A 25901-nucleotide genomic window follows, 5' to 3' on the forward strand; every position below is an offset into this window, starting at 1 on the left:
TAAATATGCACAGTGGTGGTACACAAGGAGGCATGCGAAAGTGATACACGGGGTAGATTACACCTCTTGGCTGTCAAGACTTTGTTTCTTGCTTTTTGCAGGCAGGAGCTAAACGAGGCCATTTAAAATGACTGAGCAGCTGGTAAAGGGAAAAAAGACGTACTGCAGGGTTGATGTAAGGTACGACACCGCCCTCAGAGATGATCACATCTCCGAGCAGTTTACTCAACCTGAGGACGAAGTAAGTCAAGACTGCGACAATCAGTTAGTATAGGGGCGCACTCTTCATCGTTACGAATAGCTAATTGAAGGTGACGAGGGTTGATGCGACGTTTCTTGTTGTCACGAGCTGCATTTCCAGCCAACTCCAAGATTTCAGCCGACAAGTACTCTAGTACGGCAGCAAGGTAGACTACAAAACGCGCGTCAGTTTCAATGCGAGACTAAAAAACTTGGCAACCCACCCGGTGCACCAGACCCAATGCGCTTGCTGACATTGGATTTCCTCAACATGCGATGGATACGGCTGACTGGGAACTGGAGACCAGCTCTAGTAGAACGGGACGTGGACTTGGTGTCTTCACTCTTGACCTTGCCGCTGACCTTACCCTTGCCGCTTGACTTTGCAGAAGGCATAATGAAGAATGTGTAGTTGTTGAGAAAAAGGTAGAGCAGGCAAAGTTTTGAGTTGAGATGGGTTGCAAGGTAACTAACTAGACGGAACGCTGTATTTATAGTCCACAGTCTAGACGCGCGCCACAATCAACAAAGACGCGTCGTAGCCAAATAAGTGCAAAGTCACGTGAAGGTATATATAGGAGATGTCGTTCGCGCTTCCCGAGCGTTGTAACCGCCATTATTGCCATCCCTCCCGCACTGTTGAATTATTATAGTAAATCTCATCCGTTTCGCCGATATGCCACCTAAACCCACGTCAACTAGTGGTAAGGCCCCAGCTTCTGGTGCTGCCACTAAAGCCCCTATCAAAACCACCGAGGGTACTACTAAAGCTGCGAAGAAGACCGCTAAGACTGCCACAGCCCCAGCCGCTGGAGAGGAAAAGAAGAAGCGCAAGAAAGTCCGCAAGGAGACTTACTCTTCTTACGTCTACAAGGGTAACGCGTCATTTTAGTCAGAAAGCTTTAGGTCTGACATGTTTTTCAAAGTGCTCAAGCAGGTACACCCAGACACTGGTATATCTAATAAAGCTATGGCCATTTTGAACTCGTTTGTCAACGACATTTTCGAACGCATTGCTACGGAAGCTTCGAGTATGTACTTTTACCTTCTTTCGATCTCACTTAACCGTTAGTTCTAGAGCTCGCTGCATATTCCAAGAAATCGACAATTTCATCCCGTGAGATACAGACGGCAGTCCGTCTCATACTTCCCGGAGAGCTTGCCAAGCATGCTATCTCTGAGGGCACAAAATCTGTGACCAAGGTGAGATTTACGTCAGTCATATTCACAAACTGTCCCTAACGGCTGAGACAGTTTTCGAGCTCTGGCGGCAAGTGAAGAGCCCTCTGTTATCAGCTGTATCGTTAGGCGTTGTATTGCTTCTATTATTATCTTTATTATTATTTTATTGGGATCTAGTGCTCTTGTCGTTTTTCGTTTGAGCGATGGCTACTTCATGCAACATTTGTGGTAGTGACTTCGAGTCCGACAGTGAGGTCGCTTAATTTGTATCCTAGACATTGACACCTTCAGTACTCATCCAGGTATCTCCGACCCTCGTACTCTTATTTCAGACCTCTGCATTAAAGCACGCTGCGGACATGACTGCCTAGGCCATTTACGTCTTGGCCCATCTTGGATGATCTAAAAGTACATTCCGCCTGTCTATCGGGCACACGTGTAAACCAAATGTTGTCAAGAACCCCCAGTTTCTTAAAGCGCCCAAGTAAGGGTTACGACGTCGTGTTTCCTATCCATCCGATAATCTGTCAACCCCCTTGTAAGAGGTAATCACTCAGAGGAACTTACCTGTGGACTCCAGACCTGAATTTTCTCTTTATTTCCGATGTTTGAGGGCTTTCAAACACATCTGTGGAATATCCTACTTCTATCTTAACATCTTTGACACCTTGAGGTCGAAAGTGCGATTCAGACATGTTGGGGATGGCCGCACTCGGGGTATCAATCCGGGTTGTGCTCATAGTAGGAATGCGTGGCTGTGAGCGGAGTGGGCCCCCCGATGTTGAATGTTGAGCTGCTATCTGCTGAATGGCCCTCGTGATCGTCATCACATCGCCCTTCTGGTCTACCCCATCAAACATCTCCCTCCCGTTCTTCATCCACTTTTTGCGCTCCTTATCGTACAGTCCTTCCTCGCAGATCTTATCCATCGTAACTTGTACGAGATCGTCCAGTGCATCTCGCTTACGCGAGGGATTTGTACCCATCAGGTATTCCAACAGGTCTTGTGCACCTGACATTTGTATAGCTTGGCAAGTGGTTCACTGAGGACTTGAGCCGAAGACCAGGGCGATGGTCGTCGCAGATAGACAGGTAATCTAATCCAGGCAAGCTATCGGACATCATTCCGAGTCTTATTCCCAGAAGAACCCATCATGATTCCCCTCCTGAAAATTTGGTAAACGATGCCATCTTAATCAGTCGCGTCTGTGACTCAAACTTTAGGGCTGTTGAACTTACACTTCACGCGTCACAACTCTTTCAATTCACAATCTCGAGCAGTCCAGAACCCTTCATGAAGTCGCGGTAGTACTATTGACGAATCGGATGAGCCCGAACACTTCTGATAAGTCTGGAGCTACTGCCACCTGACTGAATGACTACAATGATTACGATCATGGCACCCGGTCAGTACTGCGGCATATCCGAAGTTCTACAACATCAACTCCGAGTCGTATGCCACGTAATATCGATTGAGCTGCATTTTATCTATGAATGCAGACGATGGAGCTCCTCATCGCGCTTGTATCAGCTTTTCGGGTCATTGCAGCACCGTTCGCACTTTCTGAAGAATGAACGGAGATGAAGCAACTGACTCGGGGTTGCCGGGGGAGTAACCAGGTTTGTCATAAATGAGTTGCACGAGGTAGTCTGCTGATCTTCGAATGCAACACGGGCGACCTTGATCAAGGCTAACTCGACTTCCAATGTCCGTAATTTCCGAGTCCCCCATAAGGTGGTTGACGAGCACAACCTGTTTCTCTGCACACGGTAGCTCAGGATATTCTGGAGGCTGGAATGTTCAAGATCTTCAAGTTTACAATCAGGCTCGGAGTGATCTATCATGATTCCGAGTCTGGTAAACTTGCTCCGAGGTCGCTGAACGGTCGCGCACCATCGTACTACAAGATGGAAGTATCATCTTCCTTCTATTTGGTCTGCCTAGAGGTACTGAGAATACAAAGGTCAAGATTCTATCCTACATCCTGGAAATCCATGCATGAAGCGACTCAAACACGACTTCCAGCTTTCATCTCCGTCGACTTCTGTAGAGCTCACCTGTAATTGGACGAGAACTGAACGTTAGCTCGGTCCGAGCATTGGCGAAATCGCCGCGGCTGGGGGGAAGACCTTTATGGCCCGGATGTGACCAAATACTTATCTCGTCTGAACAATGCCCTGGCAGTTAGTAATTGCTAAACATCGGAACTGTACGTATTAGTCATCTCGTGTTTTCCAGACTCATCCATTGTGATTTCTCAGCATATATGACTGCGTCACGGCGGGTCTTTCTCATTTCCAAAAAGATTTGTTGGGTATTCCCTCGATAGCTCATGACAATGGATTGCATGTCTCCCAAATTCGATCCAATCACGACGTAGCAACATCACCGCTGACGGCGTATGATAATGACATCAACATTTGTTCGTGCCCCGCTCAATCAGCCCAGCAACCCGCAAACGGATCGACCTGTCGAATTTTATACACTAGGACATGAAGCGCTTGTTGATGTCGCAACTGCAAGGCCAGAACAGAAGGTGGGTGGTCCGATGACGTTAAACCTTTACCCTATCTTCGTATGGTCCGTCTAGGGAGAACCACTTTCGCCCGGCTGAAGATCGCCTTTGAATAAATTTTTATGAACCATTAGCCGTTCATGTGGGCCCAGACCACCACAATATTGGCCAAACACACGGTCTGCATCACTTGGCTCCATCTCGCCGTAGTTGTTGTATTCTTATCTGAAATAACATCTAGGTACAACAAACGTTCACGATATGGGACGTACCATGTACCCCTGAAGCGAATTGAATCGTACCGAACCTCCGGAGTAAGCTACGTTATTGCCAGTTGTGACATCACAAGGCACGGCTAACAGCGTCGGACAACGACCCTTGGAAGCCCTTTGAGCAGACTTTCATGTGTATACGAATGATTCGGTCACCCTCAGGAATACCGGTCCGCGTGAACATATGATGCACTCGGGTTGCTCTCTGAAACTCCTTCCGACAATATCAATTATCAGTTGGTTGCCCATGGATGATACATGATTGGTGATCATTCTACGGTTCCACGACTCTCGCGGGTTGGCTTGAAAAGTTTTAACTAGAAGACCTTCTAATACGCATACGAATTCGAAGCCCACATAGTCGAGCGAACGCAAATATATGACTAACTTCACGATGTGACCGGGTTTTTTCACGAGTTGGAGCTAGTTTGACGCAAAGATTTGCGGGGAAATCTCGCTGCAAATACGCATCTGTTTTGTCATTTATTGTCTGCTTCGCCTTCCTTATTTCGATCATGCATGAAAAAATAGATTGAGTTGCTACCTTGCGTTAACCGCTTTTCTTCACCGATGGGGCTGCTGATCACAGGGTGGCATTCTGTATCGACTCAGAAGCATCCAATCAGCTCCACAGGTAGTCTTGTCGCCTATGGCATGTGCAACCCCGAGTCGGATGATAATGCTGGCGATATCTGTGTTGGTTTAGTAGGATCCGGCACCAATGCTCGCCCCTCTTCGTTTCCTCATAAACACCGAAGGGAAATCGTTCACCGATGTTTGTCCCCTCATTTTCTTTTGCTAGAAGTGCCACGTACTAGTGATTAAACTAGATCCGCAGCCGAATAGTAAGCCCTAGACTTACCACCATCGTAACAAAGACCCTGTAGATAATTCTAAATGGTGCGATTAGTATCATATTATGCGCATCGTGACGCATGGCTCGATAACCGTTGTGGCGAACCTAAACCATGTAGCCTTGTTGCCGTGTCTTCATCATGCCGGTCAGGTGTTCCCATTGGAGTGGATATTAAAAACGTACCAGAATGATTTCGGCGGCACATATGCATGGTTTGAAACTGCTGAACTTGTTAACCCGGCTGTAGCCGCATGGCTGCCCCCAGACCCTGGTTGTGATACCCGGCTTTTCGAATGGGAGCAAGTGCCGAATGTAATCAGGGTCTAGTGGTGGTGATCGTCTGCTGTCACGAGTAACGACCTATGGGCAACCAATAGGTGGCACCTAATCACTAGTAGTCTTTATCCGGAAGACACGGTCCGTCGGTAAAAGGGAATGCGAAGCCGCTTGGAAGGTCGCCCCTGTATCGGGTGTTCCCGATAGCATCCCGCTTGGTAATCTGATAATCAGAAAATCACTCAATTTTGCCTGAACATATCTTATTGCGCCTACTATGAGATTTGAATCAATAAAATTTGGTAGAGAAATGAGTGCCAAGAACTAAGTTTAAGATTCATGTCTTTCTATTACGCTTGCCTATTTCTTGTCTAGTCCTTGTCTCCGAGTAAAATATGATCGGCGGTCGGGCCTGAGGCAAGATAGGCTATCTTTGGGGCTCGTCATCGCTCACCACACTAGCCCAGCCCAGAGCATTGGGAAATGGTATGTGGTCCATAACCTGATAAGTATCTACCATGGAATATGCTATTCCACGATGGACTCTGAAAGGTGATTTAGTGTTTTCCTCCCATGGAGACGCAAACTCCCAGATGGACTCGGAATTCATCTCCCTAGATATGTACATAGATTTACAATCTCTCGACTTCTCCACGTTGTCGTGAGAACAGTGGCGGTCTCAGAATTAACGCCCCATCCAGCCCTGATAACGACGCATGAGTAGGGTTATGATACCAAGCTGCGAAATATACATACACCATCAACAACCAACAATTCACCACAGACATATTGACTTGCGCCGCTGGCAAGGAACACTACTGGACCAGCAAAGTCCCCGGGGCTACCCCACCTCCCTGCTGGTATCCGCTCGGATATCTGCCTGAGGCGTATGGGGTCCGCTAGCAGCCTTTCGTTCCTAAAGGCATATCAAAAGGTGATCAGACTGGAGAACAAAGGTAGACGCCAAAGGGCTGAATGATAACAGTCTGTAAAGAGAATAAAATGTGCGAAATGAAGGCTCAGCCGGCGGGAAGATGTCGGTGCTGTTAAAGTTCGCACAACAGGGATGATCTCACAAGATGCCCGAGCGATAACAAGAAAAGATATACGTACATGTCTGTGGCAATATACCCCGGGCAGATGCCGTTCACTTGAACGTTATGCTGGCTCCATTCGTTACTGAGAGCTTTCGTGAGTTGGCCGAGTGCACCTTTAGCGGCGGCATAAGCCGGGACGGTAAGGCCGCCTTGGAATGTCAACAAGGAACAGAAATTAATGATTTTCCCCCTCCTAAGCGGAACCATGTGCTGGCCCGCCGCTTGTGATATAAGCCACACGGATTTGAGGTTCACGTCGAGAACCTAAAATGAGTGGAGAGAAACATGTACAACTTGAGAATCTGATGCCGGGAAGGTTAAACAGAACTTGAGGGAATGACCTACATCATCCCAGTCCTTCTCCGGGAAATCGACACTCGGCGATCTCCGCTGTATTCCTGCACAGTTGACCAGAATATGAATACTACCGCCCATGAGCTCCAGTGCCTTGGGGAAAAGTTCCCTGACAGAATCCAAGTTGCTCAAGTCGCAATAGACGACTTGGGTGTTCACACCTAGCGCTCGAATGGAGTTCACTGTGTCCATATCCGGCTCCACACCCGGAGAGGGAGGACGCTGAACAACACATATTGAGGCACCCGCTTGAGCTAAAGCCAAAGCACACGCAGCACCTATGCCTGTCGTTAGGTCAACCGCGAGGGTAAGAACCAAGATAACAAATTGAAAATGCCTTGATCAGTTGAAGCGAGGTTCTAGGCGAGGAACAAGTACATTACCTCTGGTAGCTCCAGTGATGAGGACATTTTGACCTGCCAGAGCAAAAAGTTGTAGAGACGGTACATCGGAGGGGGTTGGATCCATTTTGAGACAGATTCACATAGATTGAAGACTCACTTCAGGGGATTTTATATCGTCGCGGGCAGCAAGTATAACATTTGTTGACCAAGATTTGATTTTACCCCGCATCGGCTCACGAGCCGAGCAACCGGCAGCGAGATTTCGATAAATGATTTTTTTCTGGTAAAAATGGAGGTTTATAATATATTTGTCCCGATTTGGCCATATACCGGAGTTATTGATTCGCATTTTGCAAATACGTTTGCGGTAAACCGGACCGAATGAATCTTTCCCAATCTGGTTGTATGATAAGTTGAAGTTTCTCCTCACGAGATTGCTCCTTCTTGCAACTTTATATTGTATATATAAGGTCACCGGTTGATACTAGGATGCAGTAGTACGTCCTTTCCCTCCACCCATCACAATCATGTCTCCTGCTACCGTCCAATTGCAACGTGCAGCCGTCCTTCACGGTCCCAGGGACCTTCGTCTCGAGGAACGCCCATTCTGGCCTCCACAGTACAACTATGCACAAGTAGCAATACAGTCAACCGGACTGTGCGGAAGTGACTGTGAGTCTTCTCTGTCTTTCAAAAGTTTGAGCTTCGAGCAAATTTCCTAGTACACTATTACCTAGAAGGTCGCAATGGTGATTTTGCACTCCAAGCACCCCTCGTCCTTGGCCATGAATCAGCAGGTGTGATCACTGCTGTCGGTCCGGGTGTGAAAAATCTAGCCATCGGTCAACGCGTCGCAATAGAGGCCGGCGTTATGTGCAGGAAGTGCAATTATTGCCAGGCTGGTCGCTACAATCTTTGCAAGGACATGCACTTTGCCAGTAGCGCAAAGACCTTCCCTCATCTTGACGGGACACTACAAGACCGGATGAACCATCCAGCATACGCTATTCATCCGTGAGCCCCCAATATAATTGTTTCTCTATACACGCCTCTAACTCCTCATCAGACTCCCTGACAACTGCAGCTTTGACCAAGCCGCCTTGGCTGAGCCGCTGTCAGTTTTGATACATGCTGCTAGACGAGCCAAACTTGCTTTAGGTCAACGTGTTCTCGTATTCGGTACGGGTTCCATTGGCATCCTCGCTTGTGCACTGGCCAATGTATATGGTGCCTCTCGGGTCGTTGCCATTGACATTAACGAGACGCGACTGGACTTTGCGAAATCGCACGGTTTCGCTTCACAAACATACTGCCTGCCCAAGGTTGACAAGGCCAGAACGCCCGAAGAGCAGCTTCGACGTGCAAAAGACAACGTCTCGGCTATCTTGTCTAAATTTAACGAACCCGAGGGCTTCGACGTAGTCTTCGAATGCACGGGCGCTGAACCCTGTATTCAGATGTCAATTCACGTAAGTTCATGGTCTGTGAAGCATCGATCATCACTGACTTGCGACTTTTAGGCTGCTGTTACAGGCGGCAAAGTCATGTTGATTGGAATGGGGTCACGGAATGTGATGCTTCCGCTTTCTGCAGCAGCCCTGCGTGAAGTAGACATTCAAGGCTCCTTCCGCTATGCCAACACCTACCCTGAAGCTCTCAAACTGCTCGGATCGGGCAAACTCCGCAATGTAGAAAAACTTATTACACACCGCGTTCCCTTGGCAGATACCACTCAAGCTTTTGAATTGTTGGCTCGTGGCAAAGACGAGAATGGAAATATGGTGATGAAGATTATAATTGGACCTTCATCATAGTTCTCGTTTATCTATTATCTATCATCTTTATTTGTAGTGGACGGACTAAAGAGCTGCAAATGTTGTAGTGTAATTTTTCATATTTCAGCACAGGCATCTTGGATAATCCTATGGGTATTTGTAAGTTATTTACGTACGCGCCCTGTTGCAATAAACAAATATTTGCAGCCATATTTTCTCCGGATGTCATTGTGGACGTATTTAATTAGAGTTCTGCCGCAAGGGTGAGGTGAATAGAAACGAAGTACTGTCTCGCGAGATCTTCTGCAACAAGCACATTTTGTTACCCTGAGCCGGCGGAATTTGGCGTTTGCTTGCGAGACGGATCGGAGCCGTGACTGTAGTAATTACATCAGGTATGAAGTTAACGTCTTACGTCGTACTTGCGGGTACCACAGCATGCAACGGCTATCATTGCTCCCAGTTGCCAGGGTATGGAAAAACTCCGTAAACTTCAAAAGTTCGAGTTGTCCCGGCGTCAGCGATACTCTCCCTCGAACCACTGGTAGCCGACTGGCCGCTAGAATGAGGAGAGCCATCCCACTCCAGAATTCAGGTACATGAAAAGGAGACAATGATGGCTAAGTCGAGCGCACGAGTTGATCACCAGTGATCACCTGTATCTGCAAATCAGGCGCTTTTGTTGCTTTTCCTCAACAAGACGTAAGTGACCAAACTGTGTGGATCAACCTGCCTCAAAATTCGAAGTAAAGTGAGGTTACCTGGAGGTTACGTCCCTTCGCTGACGATGCCGCTATATCGAACACTAAGGCTACCCTCAAAAGCAAAAGCTGTAGAGCCTCACGCAATGCACTTACCTCCATTGACACACCGCGGAAAAGCTTCCATGCTGCAGGTTCACGAGAAGCGTACGTCTTCTTCTCCCGCGATGATTGAAAGGCGCTACAGATGTACAAGGAAAGGAAGCCGAAGGTCTGGTGCCATTATCTTTTGCGGGTTTGCAGCGGAGGCAATTTTTTTGAGTTCGAGGAAGTCCCATGCGCTGAAGACGCACGGACGCGGGGGTGAATCTTCAACAACGGTATGTGCTATTTCAGGCGCGCATAAATTCCGTCCTGTGGTAACTGTTATCGCTTTGGTGAGGCCAAATTCCCTTAGCTCATACGCGCCTTCAGGACAACCGGGGCCGAGGTCGATGGGAAAAAGAAGGACGAGCACCGCTTGAACCAATGTTATGGTCCGGCTCGTGATGGCAGAGCCATTACCCTCACATGAGCAATGATCCGTTTTATGCATTTGCTGTTCCGTTCTACGGATTTGATTTCGTCGTTGCAGTGAAAAAATGATGTCCATGCACGCGCCACCGAGAGAACACCCTTGAACGATGTGTTATGCATCAATGACATGGAACGAACTATCCGAGTCCACGTATTTAGGATGCTATATTGGTTGCTGAGAGAAGCAGCGGAGCGGGCGGATGTCGCAAGCGTGTCGCGGCGTGGGCGAAATGGGTCAAACAAGGAGGGAAGAAGTAGCAGTCTTTGGTTGGTAGTTGGTCAGCCGGACTGCTTGTCGCAGTATGTTTTTATGGTGGCCACTGACTCGGATTTTGGCTTCGCGATTGCAATGACTTCGCACCTTCGGAATCAACCATGTGAGCAAAATTGCTATATCTAAACCGCCGGATGCTCACATGCGTGCATACCGTCTCACATTATTACAAAGAGTTATCGGTTAGTTGAACCCTAGAAGCTTGTTGGGGTACATACTCTTATCTGTTACATATACCGAAGGTCTATATTCATGTAACCGAGACAAGATCATGGTCAGAAGCTGCAAGTGCGAATAACCGCGCGCGTCGCGAGGCTGATACAAAAGCTGCAACAAGATACTAGACAAGCTCAGTCTAACAAGATACAGTTTGCGATCCAAATCATGAATCCTATTTCTGTACAGCGATGTCCAAGTGAAGTGGCTGCGAAAAAGTATTACCGCTCTACTTCCACTCTGTCTACTTTTGGCGAGTTGACAATGATTATTCTGAGACATGGTGGAGACTCAATATACCCAAGAGGTAAATCGTAGCGCAGGGCCCCTGCGCCTAGAAGTTCCGGCAGAGGATGCTCCTCGTAGGTTTCGGTCTCCGCTGCGTTTCTCCTTTATCGCGGTTGCGGTCAGTATCATTTGATCAACAGTGAGCGACATGTGTATCAAGACTCGGTGAAGAATCCATGATTTCAACTGATCAGTCACTGACGGCCCGCGTGTCAGTTGCGATGGAGTGATGAGGGAGATGAGTCCAACGCCGCCGTTATCGTTTGTGACGTAGGCACCTCGATGGATGATTTCATCACTGGATAAAATAATTTCAAACCATACCCAGTAGTGGTAGAGTCCCTAAATCCGGTGTCGTCACTCGACTGCCGGGCGCATATAGTCCAGCCTCGCCACCATTGAGTGAACATAAGTTTCTCAACACCCAAAAAACACCCCCGCGTGCCATAGTTTCTAGCTGTATGTTAGACAACACCTCGGCAAATTGATAATTTATTAACATACCGCCATCAAAAGATCCTTCATGTTGCATATCGGTTATACGGGATCCGTTACCACTGATGTACACAGAAACTCACTAGTTCGAGACGTGCTGCCAAGTTGCAATGGCATATTGTCATATGCGCGGTAGCCAAGCCATACTCCACCACCTGCCACAGCAAATCAGCGCTCAGCAGCAAACTACAGGAGGTAGAGGCATACATTGCATCATCATTATACCGGCAGTAGACGAATTATATCACACATAATCTCACAAGATCATCGTCACAAGTACGAAACTTATCCTGCCTCACGCAGTATAGGTCATAATAAGACGGTGTTCCAAATATAAAAGGATACACGCACCCATACTGATCGTACCCTGTATATAAGCTAAAGGTAGCATGCAAGCTATCTGTTACTGCTTGTTGATTTGTCGAAGACGAGATTGGTAGCCATCGCCGAAAGCGCCTTTACATTTTTCCAACATCCAAGTTCTTAAGATGATGTATTATGAGTTGCACTTGAGTGTACTGGCACCGTACGATGCTTAACACTAGAAGTGCCTGTGCCAGTGTCAATAACAGCAGTGAAGGTGTTGGTGCAATTTTGGGTAATTGAGATATGGTTTGGAAAAGAACAGGATCCTGTGTACGGCGAAAGTTAGCGAATATAAATATGTCACAAGACAGGGACAAAGTTCCACTAACCCATCATGTAGACGGTGCGTTCGGTCTTGTACAACTGCGAAGGGAAATGCAATGTGATGGTCGCATCACAAACCAATGTCATGCCAGTGATCATCCAATTGAGCATGGCTTGCCGCTCCGAAGCTTGGCTCGACTTCACCATACAGCGTCAAGTACTTGTACTAGTACAATTAACATTAACCCCGACGGCCGTCACTTCCAGGTCATGCGCTGCGGCGAGCACGAATTAGTCAGCAAGTGTTTAAACAGACAAGTCAGCAACCTGACAGTGACAAACAGTGACGATCTCGGAGTGACACTAGTACGTACTAGCTCACGGTGTCCTTGCCATTAGCCTACGGGCAAACGCATCTTCACTGGCCTCGAATGGCGCTTCCAGACCTTACCTATATCGCTGCTCCCATGATCAAGCAAAGTGATGCTCCCTTCCGGTTGTTGACACAGCGACATGGAGCAACTCTCGCGTATACGCAGATGCTTGACCCTCACAAGCTTCTTGAGGATCGAGATTACCTTGAGTTTCATCAGCGTGATTTGACTTTTGGTCGCGATGCTGGTAACGAGACGGATGGATCGGTAGTGGTCCAGCTATGTGGCAATGATCCTGAGATCATCGTTCAAGCTGGAAAGAAGATACAGGGCTTGTGCAGCGGTATTGGTGGGCGTAATGCCTCGAGTGAAATATATTAGTAACTGAATCGACTGCAAAGTTTTCAGATTTGAACCTAGGATGCCCACAAGAGCATGCTCGTGAAGGTCACTACGGTGGTTATCTCTTAGCCAAAAAGGACTGGCCACTCGTCCAGACCATAGGCAAGCAGTTTCAACCTCATCGAATACATTCTCAATTGGTAGGCATGTGATCCTAGTTTCTGCGATGTCCCATCTATTGCAGCCACCGACTTCCGTAAAACTACGTCTCTGTCCTTCATCGTCACCCCCATCATCTACAGTTGAATTTGCCACCCTTCTGGAACAGGCAGGTGCATCTTGGGTAACTCTTCATGCGCGTCACGTATCCGCCATACGACGGCGTCAGGGTGCCGCAGATTTAGATGTGGTTCGCACTCTGAAGGCGGCACTCAGAGTACCAGTCGTGAGCAATGGCAACGTTCGCACATGGGAGGATGTACAAAGGAACAAAGAAGAGACCCGAGCTGATGGCATTATGGTGGGAGAAACCTTGCTAGGCAATCCTTGGTTTGTCCGCTGTCCTTTATCTCCTGGTACCATGTCATTGATCATGTATGAACAGCATATTTGCAAATGTCATCCCAGATCCTGTCCAAGTATCTCTTGAATACCTAGAAATCTGCAAAGAACTTCCTGATATTGCGACTCATAAGACTATCGAGACTCACTGTCAGACATTTTATTGAATTTCAGTGGTACGTCGTTCATGCAGCTTTCGTCGCGCAATCGCATGTCTTACTGTTGTCGTCAGCTCTCGGCGGCCATGGTACAACAAATTTCGCACAGCTGCTGCCTGCATGTGAAGGGATTCACGACATCGAGCACTTACTACGCACAAAAGTGACCAGATGGCGGGGCAAGGCTGCACTCAAAAATCATGACGCATGCACTGATGATCTGGAATATACCACGGATTGAAACGTACCATTTTGCATCAGATTCTCCCCCTACTTGCCAAACTTACAGGTTTTTGTTATTCCATTGCGTTCTGTATCACGGCATAGCGGTTGTCATAAACATGATGTATAGAAATAAAACGATTTGGGGACCCATATTAATATTGGTCTGTAGTCCGAGCAGATTTGAACAAACAAGTCCTGACAGTGACTGCTGCTAAGCATTTACTTCTAGCTTGTCGCCCCCAGCTAGTGTGTTTTGCGATACCTTTGCACCTTCCCAAGGATTTGATGGAAATATACACGCAGAAACGTATGTCTGCACCCCAGCCTCGTGCCTGCGCGTGATTCCAGTCGAATTCTGAGCTAAAATATCAATGCTGCTTTTTAGTCACTGGCAAGAAAGTGCGTTTAAATATGGATCCAAGCATTGCGATCGGTCGATCTCTTCGACCGTTAACCATCAACTTTGAGTCATCGAGGCATCAAGCTGGCTGGACGACTTCGTTCACTCAGGTTTGCGTTTTCGAGTCAATATCATATTGATCGTATGGCATATTTCTCTATTCTATTCAAGGCTTCCCATCGTTCATGCGGCAGCGAAATTGCTTCAACAAAGATAATAACGACCAACTCAGCAGGTCACTAGGAGTCGAGCTATGAAAAACAACTCCAGTACAGGGGCAGAAGCATGACTCACTCTCGCGTTCTAACAACTCTTCGGTATTTTTGTCCGTGGGATAGCACATCCCACCGCACCTCTATTACAAGGCGCAAGGGGTGAGTACAAGGTCAGATCCTGCCGGTGGATTCAAAGCAAACTTACATAATTATACCCGCACTTTCCAGAGCAGCACTCGGAGCCTATGTTGCAGGCCACATAATCGGCTTACAGTCCCTGCTGAAGACAGCTGGTGTGGCACTGACAGACATAGATGCTGTCAGAGCAGCAATGACGGCGAGGAAGGAGAAACGCATTGGTTGCACGAGGTAATATGGGATCTATTCGAGTTCGAGTTCGAATGACTCTCAGATAACAGGGGGACAGCCTGCTTTTATATCCTAAAAACCTGGCTAGACATTCTGGGAGTAGACCATAAACACCGCTCGTCGGCTCTCTGTAACGGACAGGAGAAATGGAGACTAGCAGGGTTGGGATATATTTGAATTGTGTGGCCTAACCTGTATATTTCGGACGCTGATTATTCCGGTTTATTCGGGTCCGATTAGGGTGCATTGACCACAACAATGCTCCAAGACTCTTCAAGTTGCTGCCAGGCTTATGCAGGATGAGAGATGATACACGATACATATCCTGGCCTGATTATCGAGTTCAATGCAAGTCTACCTTCAGTCGTCGCTACGTACGCCATCTCAATCTCTACTAACATAATGCCAGTAGGTTTACGACCTCATTGAGTACGCGCCGGGACACAACAGACGCGCGCCAAGCTTTCGTGCAGAAATATATATATTTGGAACTGCGAATGGCAAGAATCAGCAAAGCCTAAAATCGAACACAAGTCAAGGTTCGCAGCTTATCACGTGATGTTTGTTGACACTGGCAGCATAGCGACTGGCTTGGCCCATAGGCGAAGCCCAACCCAGAGCGTCCAACAGAACGTCGCGAGGCCGATCACGTTCTTAGCACCTGTTGCAGTCACCGGTCTCCTAGGATAAGGGTCTATTAGCTGGGGCAAGGGGAACGCCAAGATGACGGGGATGGCAACGGTTTCGAAGTTCTCGTCAGGGGCTACCGCTACCCAGCCGTGCCGGCCTTATCGTTCTGTCTAGCAATTGATACTGCTGAGCCTATATCATACCTAGTGGGAGTACAGCCTGAGGTCCCGTCGTACAACTGCATCCACGTCCAATGACCGCCTAGCTGCATCCAGTAACCATGACCCACCGGCAGGGTAGTTTACGATTAGGGTAGAGTTAGTAGGGGCAGACCTCAAGTCTCATAGCCTCTAGCACATCGAGACCCCCTAAACCCATTCACTTAGGCGGTTTCCGAACCAAAAGGATCTGGCGCCTTTTTGCAGAGACAATGCTGGAGCTTGAAGAGTCTTAGGGTATGGTTTTGGTCAATGCATGGACCCTAATCGGACCCGAACAGCCCGTAATAATCAGAGCATCCGAAATATACATGATAATAGCTTACATACATATATCCCATCAGTAAACCGGTGAGTTCTTGCTGGGGATTATGGTGATTATGGTGCTTTTACATAGTCATATATTGCTTTATATCACTTTATATTCCAATGTGACGAAAACCTTTCCTATATATTACGATATATAACGATATATGACGATATCTTCTTCTCACAGGTTCTCTGATGGCCCCCCAACCCTGTCAGTCTCCATTCCTCCTGTCCGTTACAGAGCCGACGAGCGGCGGTGTTTATGGTATACTCCCAGAACGTTCAGCAAGGTTTTTAGGACATGAAAGTAGGCTGTGTCTGAAAGTCATTCGAACTCAAATGCGAACTCGAATAGATCCCATATTACCTTGTCCAACCAATGCGTTTCTCCTTGCTGCTCTGACAGCATCTATGTCTGTCAGTGCCACACCAGCTGTCTTCAGCAAGGAATGTATTGCCGATGGTCAGCCTTGTGGCGAAGACTCCAAGTGCTGCCCTGGAAAGTGCGGGTTCAATTTTGTAATTTTGCTTTGGATCTACTGTACTGTAGGATCCAACCTCGTGACTCACTCTTCGCGCTTTGTAATAGAGTTGCGGCGGGATGTGCTATCCTAAGATTCTGCAGAGTTGGTACGTCGCGAGAGTGAGTCATGTTTCTGCCTCTGTATGGATGTTCATAGCTTATTCCCAGTGACTTGTCGAGTTAGTCATTATGAATCTGATCCTTGTTGAACTAATTTCACTGTCGCTTGGATAGGAAATCCCATACACTTTATGATATTGCACATGAGTGAGCAAAGTGATAAATGGTCGTAGAGAAGTACATCGACCGATCATTGACATCATGCTTGGGTCCATGTTTGAACCCATTTTCGTGGCAGCGACTGATTATAAAAGACATCAATCAAGATATTAGCTCAAAAATTATCCGTACTCATGATCACCCGAACACTATAGGTACAGGCATATGTTTCTGGGTGTTTTTCCCCATCAAAACCTTGCAAAGGTGCAAAGGTATGATCGCAAAACACACCAACTGAAGCTGGAAGTAAATGTTTAGTACGCCCAGACAAAAGTGCGAGAACACATTAATACGAACTCTTATGTACAGGCCGTATCAGTTTGTCAATTCCGAGAGGTCGTACGTATGTAGGAAAGTCTATCTTTTGGGTAATAAGACAACGAAATTTCGGCCGGTAACTCCCGGTAAATTGATAGATTACCATGCACATACCAGCCTTGTGTCGTTTACAACTCCTGCCATTCACTTCGATCATTGACCCTTCAGGCTCGTTGTAGCTTTCTCTCTCCTACACTAACGATAGCCAGGGGGCGTTCTAGCCATTGACATTATAACCTAGGACACTTAATCATGGCACGAGTAACAACGCTTTCTCTTCTCGCATTCTTCGCATTCATTGCTCCTTTTACGCATGCCATCAAATTCGCCCTCCCAGCAGCTCGTTTACCCATCCCAAAATGTATATGGAACGCTGCACATATTCATGCCCTTGTCATCGTCACCGCCAACGTTGGACCCGGGACCAACCAACGGGTAGACATCGAAATCTTAGATTCAACACCCCATCGCAACGTCTATCTCTCAAAACGCGACATCAAAGGCGAGACAAGACTTGCTGTCACAGCACATGGCGAAGGAGAGGTTGGAGTCTGTTTCAAGAATTATCTATCTCCTGGTACATTCGTTGGTGGCAGGTGTCTTATTGGCCATTACTTATGGCGTTATAGACATCAAACTAGACATGGCGCGGAATATGTCGCGCACCGTCGATCTGGATATTGATATTGGGGCTGACGCTGTTGACTACAAGTGTGTACCCTGTTCATTCGCTATGATAGCTTACTGACTCCCTCCTTGTCATCAAGTGCAATTGCAAACCAAGAATCACTCTCTGGACTTGAGACAGAAATGCGAAAACTGGAAGGCGTTGTAAAAGAGATAGTTGACGAGCTCGAATATCTTAAGAAGCGCGAAGAACGGTTTTCAGACACCAATCGTCAGTCTCCTTCGATTCCTGCACATTACTTTTATGAATCTTTGTTTCTTGCAGTTGTGACGAATCGCCGCGTGCAGAATTTTGCCTGGTTCACCATTCTTGCCCTCGCGGCGCTTGGCGTTTGGCAAATTCTTCACCTCCGGTCGTTTTTCAAGCGCAAGTACCTCATTGACTGATGAGTGTGTGAAGCGTGCAATGTGGATGACAGTACTGCTTATAACTTGGGAGATGTGCGGTAGGACGCTCTTGTCCTTTACATCGGATTCAATATACACCCTTTCATTATACAGGAAATGTTGTCACCCATTTTTTCTGCTTCAATGCCTAAGTCATCATTACAGTTGGGTATCTTCCTGGTGGTCTTCTATTACTCGTCGAGGTAAAACAACTATTTGGGACAAGGCCATGAGCATCACACAGCCTCGTGAAACCAATTTTACAAGTAACAGCTACTGACTTGCCACTACGTGAGAAAACTGATTGCCTTTGGCTGCTATGCATGCTATGGCTCAAGGCTAGCTCGATACGCATGCCCCATTGCACGTTAAGCGCGTGCTCGAAATGTATCAAGAATTTGTCCGTCGGTACTATGCGGACCGGCCATGTTCAGCTGATCACCCTCAAAATCCAAAATTCAGTATTCCATGCAGCTGAAAGGAGATTCCATCTCTCGCTTTTTCGTCTCCATTAAGGAAGACAAGCATGTCCCTAACAACTTCAGCTTCCAGCTTCATTTCAAAGATCGAGGTTCGTCCCACAATGTGTCGCAGGCTTCCCACTGTACTCACTGTCAAATGTAGGTCTTCCGCGTGCCTCCACGCTGGCTCTTTGTGCGTATTGAGACAGCCGATGGGTTCGTTGGCTGGGGAGAATCCACCCTGGAAGGACACACCGAAGCAATTGAGGGCGCTTTCGCTGACCTTGCACAGCGTTTCCTTGGTTGGGATGCAGATGGTATCGAAGATATCTGGCAGACTGCGTACCGCGCTCGGTTTTATCGTGGTGGACCTGTTTTAATGGTGGGCGTCTCTGCCTGCTTCCTTGTTTACTATTCGTCTAAACGTATATCTCGACCAGTCAGCTCTGTCTGGCCTTGATATTGCGCTCTGGGATATCAAGGGCAAGAAGCTCGGAGTTCCCGTGTGGCAGCTTCTAGGTGGTAAAGTCAGGGATCGTGTTCGTGTGTATGGATGGATTGGTGGCGACCATCCGAGTGCTGTCCGTGAAGCAGCACGTGAGCGCAAAGAGCAAGGATTCACTGCTGTAAAGATGAATGCCACCGGTAGGCTCTGTAGCCTTGCGATACAACGAGTCTGAATCGTACACAGAGGCTCTCGCGTGGCTTGACTCCCCCGAGCTCTTAAAAGGGACAGTGGAACGCGTGCGTGAAGTTCGCGCGTTAGGGATGGATGTCGGAGTAGACTTTCATGGACGGGTGCACAAGGGTATGGCTCGCCAGCTCGCCAAGCTTCTTGAGGGCGAGGGCGTCTTATTCATCGAGGGTGAGAAGCATCCTCATGTGTGGTCTGTTCGCACCAGTACTGAATTTGATTCAGAACCCCTTCTGCCTACTCAACCTTCGGAATTTGCGGACCTTGGGCGTCTTGTTTCTACTCCTATTGCTGCTGGGGAGCGGCTCTACTCGCGACATGAATTTCGCCCTTACTTCGAAGGACATGCGCTAGATGTCGCACAACCAGACGTGAGTACTCACCTCTCAGCTGAGCTCCAAAGTCCATTCTCGTGTCGTGTTTTTGCCTATCTCCTTATGTTCCAACCAGCTGACAATACGAATAAGGTATCCCATTGCGGTGGAATATCGGAGTTGGCACGTATCGCATCTATGGCAGAAACGTACGACGTCGCACTTGCCCCGCACTGCCCGCTAGGACCGATTGCTTTGGCCGCATGTATTGCTGTAGGCGTATCGAAGCTCAATTGTGGGTCTTTGGCGTGTGGTCTACTCCTTATAGAACAGGCACTCATTACGGTTCCGGGCATCTAGATTTTATCCAAGAAATGAGCTGGCAGGTGGGTTTCTCGCTCCAATATCCCTCGACACGTAGCACTTAGAAGACTGGCTGGATGTAGATGCATTACAACAGTGATGATGCAGACCTCTTCACGTATCTCGCAGATCCGAGTGTGTTTGCTGTGAAGGATGGGTATATCACAACTCCCAGCGGTGAGTACTAGTCTTGCCCGGGCTCTGTTTGGTCCATTCTATTTTTGGAGAGATCTGCGCGAAGGGTCATCCATACCGTACACTTTACTACCTCTTCCTCAGAAATGACTATGTCGACAATCTTCTTTTCATCCGCAGTCTCCAACAATCCAGTCTTAATGCTCGCCGTTAAACGCCTGACATGACATTTGCATAGGACCTGGTTTGGGCATCATTATCAACGAGGAGCTTGTGCGTACCCGTGCCAAGGAACATAGTCGGGCTGGTGTTGAGGCGTGGCGTAACCCGATATGGAGGGGAGAGGATGGAAGCATTAGGGAGTGGTAAAATTTCATTCCACTACTTAGCCGCGAGAAATCGCAACCTGTACAGTTTATTCAACAGGCATAGATAACAATCTTCGACTATGCAGTGCTGGGAAAATACATTCAGATGTCACATACATACATGCTCGCCTGTACCTTATTGCGCACTAAGCCAGAACTTCCCGCAGTACATCCACGATCTTCTCCACTTCCTCAACGGTGTTATAGTGGACAAGTGAAATGCGGACGACTCCGTCATTTATGTCCAATTTTGGGCGTAGATTATCAATAAGATAATACGCACCGAAGTAGCCGCATTGAATTGAAATCTGCGCAACACCCATAATAGTATACAATCACTGAGTGAGATCATTTGGAAGACTTACCCCTCTCTTTTTGTTGAATGCTTCCACGATATTCTTACTCTTGATCGCGTTCTGTCCGACGACAACAAAGGAGACATTGGAAGTCCTTGAGAAATTGATCTCACTTTCCCCGATGATGCGAACGCCTCTGTCAACTTGTTTTGCGTCTGTCAGAAAGCGGAGCAAGGGCGTCAAAATTTCCTGCTCGTGTTTTGCGATCGCGTTGAAAGATGCTGTAAGATCATCTTCTGGAGTCAACGACTTCAGATATGGCACGATTGCCGATGCACCATACACGAGCTCTTGGCCTGGACCGTCTGGTTGAAACTTATGGGGCTTGTCATCCACCTCTAGAAAATCGTGGACAATGGACGTGAAAGATGTCTGCAGAGCTGCTGGCCGCACATAAGCAACGGCATTGTGAGCCCCGAACACCTACAAATAGTGTCAGTGTCAGACATCAAATCGAAGTCGCGGATACTGAAACCTTGTATACAGAAATTACGCAGTAATCGACATCCCACTTTTGTACGTCCATTCTTTTGTGCGATGCGTATGCGACGCAGTCCAAAGCCACCTCGATCTTCATTGCTCCTTGTTCTTTTGCACGCTGACGAAGAGCTTTCACTATCTCTTCCACAGGAATCACAGATCCTAAAATATTGGAGCACGCGGTGATCGCGGCCAGCCTGGTGCGCGATGAAACCAGTGGCAAAAGTTCTTCGACCCTATATATGAGCGAGTAAGGATTTTCTGCAGATACTGGTATGGGATGCCAGTATTTGACCACGGCATTGCGCCGCGCAGCCAGACGCTTCCAAGGACCGTTGTTGGCTAAGATGAACAGTGAGTTTTCTCAACAAAAGACACGAAAAGAAAGTGGCAGACACCTTCATGTTCATAGGTGATGATGAATTCGTCTCCAGGTTGAATATCATTTTCAAGTGCTCTAGCGATATTTTCAAGTAACATTGTCGCACTCGATCCAAACCCAACCTCATCGAGAGATGTGGCATTGAACAACTCTACAGCAGCGATGGAGCCCTCAGAAACACGCTGAGAGTTCACGGCCGCATAGTCAGTTTCCAGCTGAGCGTTGGTGTTGGACAGATAATCCACGATCCGATCGATCACTGCCTGAGTAGTCCGTGACCCCCCTGCGTTATCGGCATAGATGTGGCCCGATCTCAGGGACGGAAAGCAAGCACGAGCTTGGTTGATGTCAAGAACAGCCATCTGTTGTCGTCAAGGGTATAGTCTGAGTATGATGACTGGTACGAGCCCTTTATAGCACAGTAGTCCAGCATCGTCTTTGCACGGAGAGACCAAAAGTCCCGCGAAAACTTCCGATCAGGGTTTCCTTGGAGAATGAGTTTTATGGTCCGGATGTCCCAAAGGCTACTGGATCTGGGACCTGAAGCTTCGCATCCCCCAATAGCCCTCCCCCAACCGTATAAACTACCCTCCCGATAGGTCATAGTAACCGTTTGCAGCCAATCGATCATCGAACACGGTTACAATCATGCATCGGAATTTGTACTCCCATTAGGTATATGGGCTCAGTAGTATCATTCCTGAATAGAACGAGATGGTCGGCGCGGTTGGCGCAGCGGTAGCCTCTTGACAAGAACTTTCGCAGTTCGAAGCCGCTGCCATTCCCGCCGTCTAGCGTCCTTCTTACCCTAGCTAACAGACCTTACAGCAGGTGCTAAGCCGTGGTCGTTTCGCGACACTCTGCTAGACGCGTCTGCTTTTGGCTCGGGCTTTGCTTCCAAGCAATTCGCTATTCATTTCAGTATGCATTCAGTAAATAATCATGAATACCGATGTAGTGGGAAGGCCTGGCGCAGGTCCTTGGGAGCGCCGGCCTCGGCACAGTGGCAGGAGTTCTGGTTCGTAGTCGGTGGTGTAGTAGGATCTGGCGCAGGTCCTTAGGAGTGTCAGGTGTCCTGGCGCAGTAGCAAGGGTCCTGGCTTGTAGTCGGTAGTCCGGCGCACTGTGCTAGTCAATTCCTGGATAGATAGAGCCATAGCCTCCCGCTATAGAGGTTTGGCCTTGGTTCCCCTTGCAGTCCTTGCCCGTTCTATCGATCCAATACAAAAGGCGTCGCAGCTTGATCATGATGGGGGCATATGATGAGTGGGTGCGGTTTCGAGCCCACACGTAGCTCGGAATGCAGTCCAATATGCGCTATGGATGCTCAGACTTCAGGCCTGATTCTATAGTAATTAGGTCAGTGCATAATATATTGTTCGAATAAGAAGGAGAGGGAAGGATTTTGGAGTTGAATGCGAGTTGAAATAGTTATGGTGGGCGGAGGCACAACTTAGATGCTTCCAAGATATTGCTTTGCATTTATATTGAAATTGGGAAGTTCGCCAAGTTACTAGCGAATCTGTAGATGAGTCATGAGCAATATCGGATGATCCCAGTGAGCACGTCACGTACTAATAATCTCAAGCGTGCCCATACGTAGTAGAGCAACGATTTCACTACGGAGGCTCACACGCATGCAGTACTTTTGATTAGCGAGATCATCCACACACACCAGTCCTGCGATGAAAATATATAGCGCGCGTATAAACATTGCATCATTAGAAGTCTGAATCGTGTAAGTGCTATAGTTTACATCCATAGTAGATATCATTAGCGTCTGCCGCTGTCGCCCAGGATACAAGTACTCACAGCAGATCAATATATCATAGCTCGCTATCTATTCTCATTTTCATTTCTATACCCTCCTCGTACCTCCTCAACAACAGCCGATCCACCCAACCGCCTTGGGGAAACGCTCTATCCCAACGATTATGCAAATGCACAGTAAATATCTTGCCTAGTGCTTTGTCCAGCGCTCCGCCCTCCTCAAGCCCCTCCCCAGGTCGGCCCGTCCACTTCCCATCTCGACGATCAGGCTCAAAGGGGTCTGGTACACTGTTGTCGAGACGACAAGCCAGAGGATCAGAAAGGCAGAATGGTAGAATTTTGAAGGGGGGTATGGATTCGCTGAGGAGGCGCCGCCAGAGCCGAAGATATAAAATTGCGCCCCAATCGGTGCTTGGAGAACGTGGAGGAGTACTGTGTGCCATGAGATGGAAAGCTTCACAGAGATAAGGCGAGTGCTTGCGGAAGTGCATGAGAGCACCATTGAATGCTTGGTAAATTTTGTCTATAGGATCTTGTGAGTACGTGGGCGAAAGCGATTTGATTGTCCATCTACCATAGCAGTCCCATTGCGTTACGAAACTCATGCTCAAGCAATGGAGAGAGGTCCCGGGTCAGGAGCATGTCCATGTCTATCCAAGCACCACCATATGTCCAGATGACAAGTAACCGGACAAGGTCGCCGTCCACCCATGCCTTCTTGTCCTCGAGATTAAGGAAGCGGTGATTCTCCATTGCCGTGCCCTTGGCTAATTCGGGTATATCCACAACTTGAAGTGCGAATGAGTCAGGGAATAGCTCGAGATACTTTTGCACAATTGGATTGAGTGATAGGTCGCCGTTTGACCAGAGTATTAGACGAGAGCGGGGAAGGTCTTGCGTAGCGAAGAATGACTTTAGCATGTACTCTTGTCTCTCATCGAGAGGCGCGAGATCGACGCGCCAATATGTGTGGAACTGTGCTCGTTCCTCAGGTGGGATATACCGTTGCTCCTCAGTCCACTCCCCTTCTGCAAACCTTACTGTTCCTGCAAACTCGTAGCAGTCCATACCCATCCGCATCGTTACTCCTGCCTGAACCTCAAAACGTTTCTTGCCGTACACGGCCTCGCTGATATTATACAGCGGGCTGACGCGCTCGGGCTCAAAGCATCCTCCAAGTGGGGACAGCGGGAGTATTTCGCGTTGTATCCATTCTCGTTGATACAATACGAGGTCGATGTGGCCGCGTGGGTCGTAGAGGTAGTATACCGTGTAACATATGATAAAAACCAGTGGAAGTGCAAATTTCAATAACGTGAATACTCGCCGTGGTCGCAAACACGAAAAGCAAGAAATTGGTGATTTGCGCCGTGGAGAAGAGGTACGGCGTGCTTGGTCATGCACGGGAACCATTTCATATCCTGCTCTGCCAGTAGATGTCATGAGTTGGATAGATGGGGTTGTGGCATGGTACCAGTGTGAACGATACCGCATGTGTTGATGAACGCTTAGTTTGGCGCGCGCTGCTTATGTTTACATTCGCTTGTAATTGATCCACTAGCTTCGCTAGTCAAGCTCCTCAAAATGTCTACTACATTTCTCTCTTCGCGAATATTAGCTCTTGGGGCAATACGCCATCCATGTCGCTCTCTCTCTACGACATCACGGTGGTCTGCAGACCCATGGCCCCTTCCGCATACCCCACAACACCTCTCCAACACTCAGACACCTTCTGATATCCCACCGCCTACTCCCCTTCCACGCGCAGGGGAGTCCAAGGAGACGTTGCGTGCAAGACTCGTCTATCAGAGCAGGAAGCGCGGAACTTTGGAGAGCGACCTTCTGCTGAGTACGTTCGCAAGGGATCATCTGAGGCAAATGGATGAGACAGAATTGAAGGAGTATGACAAGGTGCTTTCGCTTCTTTGATTGGTGGCGTCCCAAACTTAGCTTTCATTATAGCTACTTGACGAACCGGACTGGGACATATACTATTGGGCGACTGAAGGTCGCACACCTCCTGAGCGGTGGGTAAAGTCATCCGTGCTGGAGAAGCTCAGGATACATGCAAGGAATGAGGGAAAGGTTGTGCGCAAGATGCCTCCGTTGTAGACGTATCAGTGAATCTACAATCGTGTTCTATCATTTACCCACTTTGCATAGTGTCTAAACTGAATACGGAAAAATCTCTGTGTCAGAGTATGGGCATCAGAATGGGCCCATTCGCCGAGGAAATGCTACATCATAGCGCTAACTTTCTGCCATTGGTCGGACCCTCAGTGGATTCAAATGGCTCTCATGCGATGCGAATGGAGAACTCTAAACTTTGAGCAAATAGGACGTGGTCCCCTAACTTTTATGCAGGTAACTCAAAAATGTACAATCAGGGCCAGACCAAGCAGTACTCGCACTGGAGCAGGCGTTCATGGCACCATCGAGCGATTGGATACAGGTTAGTGTGATGTTTTCACAATCATAGCTGGCTGTTTGAT

The 25901-nt window shown here is 48.0% G+C and overlaps 12 protein-coding genes across 12 annotated transcripts; 6 read left to right on the forward strand and 6 right to left on the reverse strand.

Moving 5' to 3' along the window:
- Positions 1–57: 57 nt before the first annotated feature.
- F5891DRAFT_1106133 (histone-fold-containing protein) lies at positions 58–711 on the reverse strand (the record flags this gene model as incomplete). The annotated part of the gene is made up of 4 exons (XM_041363649.1): positions 465–711; positions 283–412; positions 164–230; positions 58–108 (listed from the first exon to the last, which is right to left on the reverse strand). Exons 1-4 carry the CDS (start codon positions 634–636, stop codon positions 58–60), a joined length of 420 nt encoding a protein of 139 aa, XP_041228740.1. The 5' UTR covers positions 637–711.
- A 205-nt stretch (positions 712–916) lies between these two features.
- Positions 917–1518, forward strand: F5891DRAFT_1127383 (histone-fold-containing protein; the record flags this gene model as incomplete). The annotated part of the gene is made up of 4 exons (XM_041364176.1): positions 917–1115; positions 1137–1271; positions 1319–1443; positions 1495–1518. The coding sequence occupies 4 exons, from the start codon at positions 917–919 to the stop codon at positions 1516–1518; spliced, it is 483 nt and encodes a 160-aa protein (XP_041228741.1).
- Positions 1519–5649: 4131 nt separating this feature from the next.
- Positions 5650–7335, reverse strand: F5891DRAFT_1020904 (uncharacterized protein). The gene is made up of 5 exons (XM_041361148.1): positions 7177–7335; positions 6785–7077; positions 6456–6703; positions 6099–6258; positions 5650–6045 (listed from the first exon to the last, which is right to left on the reverse strand). Exons 1-5 carry the CDS (start codon positions 7259–7261, stop codon positions 6028–6030), a joined length of 804 nt encoding a protein of 267 aa, XP_041228742.1. The 5' UTR covers positions 7262–7335; the 3' UTR covers positions 5650–6027.
- A 227-nt stretch (positions 7336–7562) lies between these two features.
- Positions 7563–9272, forward strand: F5891DRAFT_1106142 (GroES-like protein). The gene is made up of 4 exons (XM_041363650.1): positions 7563–7809; positions 7860–8151; positions 8204–8606; positions 8658–9272. Exons 1-4 carry the CDS (start codon positions 7665–7667, stop codon positions 8949–8951), a joined length of 1134 nt encoding a protein of 377 aa, XP_041228743.1. The 5' UTR covers positions 7563–7664; the 3' UTR covers positions 8952–9272.
- A 26-nt stretch (positions 9273–9298) lies between these two features.
- F5891DRAFT_978198 (uncharacterized protein) lies at positions 9299–11671 on the reverse strand (the record flags this gene model as incomplete). The annotated part of the gene is made up of 8 exons (XM_041376764.1): positions 9299–9532; positions 9674–9742; positions 9770–9854; positions 9967–10288; positions 10682–10790; positions 10913–11069; positions 11170–11309; positions 11546–11671. The coding sequence occupies 8 exons, from the start codon at positions 11669–11671 to the stop codon at positions 9299–9301; spliced, it is 1242 nt and encodes a 413-aa protein (XP_041228744.1).
- A 768-nt stretch (positions 11672–12439) lies between these two features.
- F5891DRAFT_118951 (tRNA-dihydrouridine synthase) lies at positions 12440–13748 on the forward strand. Its single transcript, XM_041367177.1, has 5 exons — positions 12440–12815; positions 12875–12970; positions 13027–13357; positions 13413–13545; positions 13602–13748. Exons 1-4 carry the CDS (start codon positions 12524–12526, stop codon positions 13534–13536), a joined length of 843 nt encoding a protein of 280 aa, XP_041228745.1. The 5' UTR covers positions 12440–12523; the 3' UTR covers positions 13537–13545; positions 13602–13748.
- A 215-nt stretch (positions 13749–13963) lies between these two features.
- F5891DRAFT_1171755 (uncharacterized protein) lies at positions 13964–14724 on the reverse strand (the record flags this gene model as incomplete). Its single annotated transcript, XM_041365554.1, has 4 exons — positions 13964–14112; positions 14447–14507; positions 14573–14610; positions 14640–14724. 4 exons carry the CDS (start codon positions 14722–14724, stop codon positions 13964–13966), a joined length of 333 nt encoding a protein of 110 aa, XP_041228746.1.
- Positions 14725–17325: 2601 nt separating this feature from the next.
- F5891DRAFT_930956 (emp24/gp25L/p24 family/GOLD-domain-containing protein) lies at positions 17326–18087 on the forward strand (the record flags this gene model as incomplete). Its single annotated transcript, XM_041373957.1, has 4 exons — positions 17326–17590; positions 17643–17724; positions 17781–17911; positions 17966–18087. Coding segments are annotated over 4 exons (600 nt in total), but the record flags the coding sequence as incomplete, so codon positions are not given.
- Positions 18088–18421: 334 nt separating this feature from the next.
- On the forward strand, positions 18422–20728 carry F5891DRAFT_119074 (enolase C-terminal domain-like protein). Its single transcript, XM_041367351.1, has 9 exons — positions 18422–18658; positions 18712–18930; positions 18989–19193; positions 19240–19413; positions 19468–19613; positions 19710–19851; positions 19917–19942; positions 20003–20096; positions 20293–20728. Exons 1-9 carry the CDS (start codon positions 18614–18616, stop codon positions 20421–20423), a joined length of 1182 nt encoding a protein of 393 aa, XP_041228748.1. The 5' UTR covers positions 18422–18613; the 3' UTR covers positions 20424–20728.
- On the reverse strand, positions 20569–22002 carry F5891DRAFT_1127389 (pyridoxal phosphate-dependent transferase; the record flags this gene model as incomplete). Its single annotated transcript, XM_041364177.1, has 4 exons — positions 20569–20730; positions 20788–21201; positions 21254–21600; positions 21657–22002. 4 exons carry the CDS (start codon positions 22000–22002, stop codon positions 20569–20571), a joined length of 1269 nt encoding a protein of 422 aa, XP_041228749.1.
- A 1359-nt stretch (positions 22003–23361) lies between these two features.
- F5891DRAFT_1020927 (uncharacterized protein) lies at positions 23362–24921 on the reverse strand. The gene is made up of 2 exons (XM_041361149.1): positions 24006–24921; positions 23362–23932 (listed from the first exon to the last, which is right to left on the reverse strand). The coding sequence occupies exons 1-2, from the start codon at positions 24901–24903 to the stop codon at positions 23466–23468; spliced, it is 1365 nt and encodes a 454-aa protein (XP_041228750.1). The 5' UTR covers positions 24904–24921; the 3' UTR covers positions 23362–23465.
- A 28-nt stretch (positions 24922–24949) lies between these two features.
- F5891DRAFT_1106160 (mitochondrial protein) lies at positions 24950–25697 on the forward strand. The gene is made up of 2 exons (XM_041363651.1): positions 24950–25320; positions 25372–25697. The coding sequence occupies exons 1-2, from the start codon at positions 24994–24996 to the stop codon at positions 25519–25521; spliced, it is 477 nt and encodes a 158-aa protein (XP_041228751.1). The 5' UTR covers positions 24950–24993; the 3' UTR covers positions 25522–25697.
- The last annotated feature ends 204 nt before the right edge of the window (positions 25698–25901 follow it).

The sequence above is a fragment of the Suillus fuscotomentosus genome (genome assembly GCF_016647785.1).
Source record: "Suillus fuscotomentosus strain FC203 chromosome Unknown F5891scaffold_14, whole genome shotgun sequence".
In the NCBI taxonomy this organism is placed as follows: Eukaryota; Fungi; Basidiomycota; class Agaricomycetes; order Boletales; family Suillaceae; genus Suillus; species Suillus fuscotomentosus.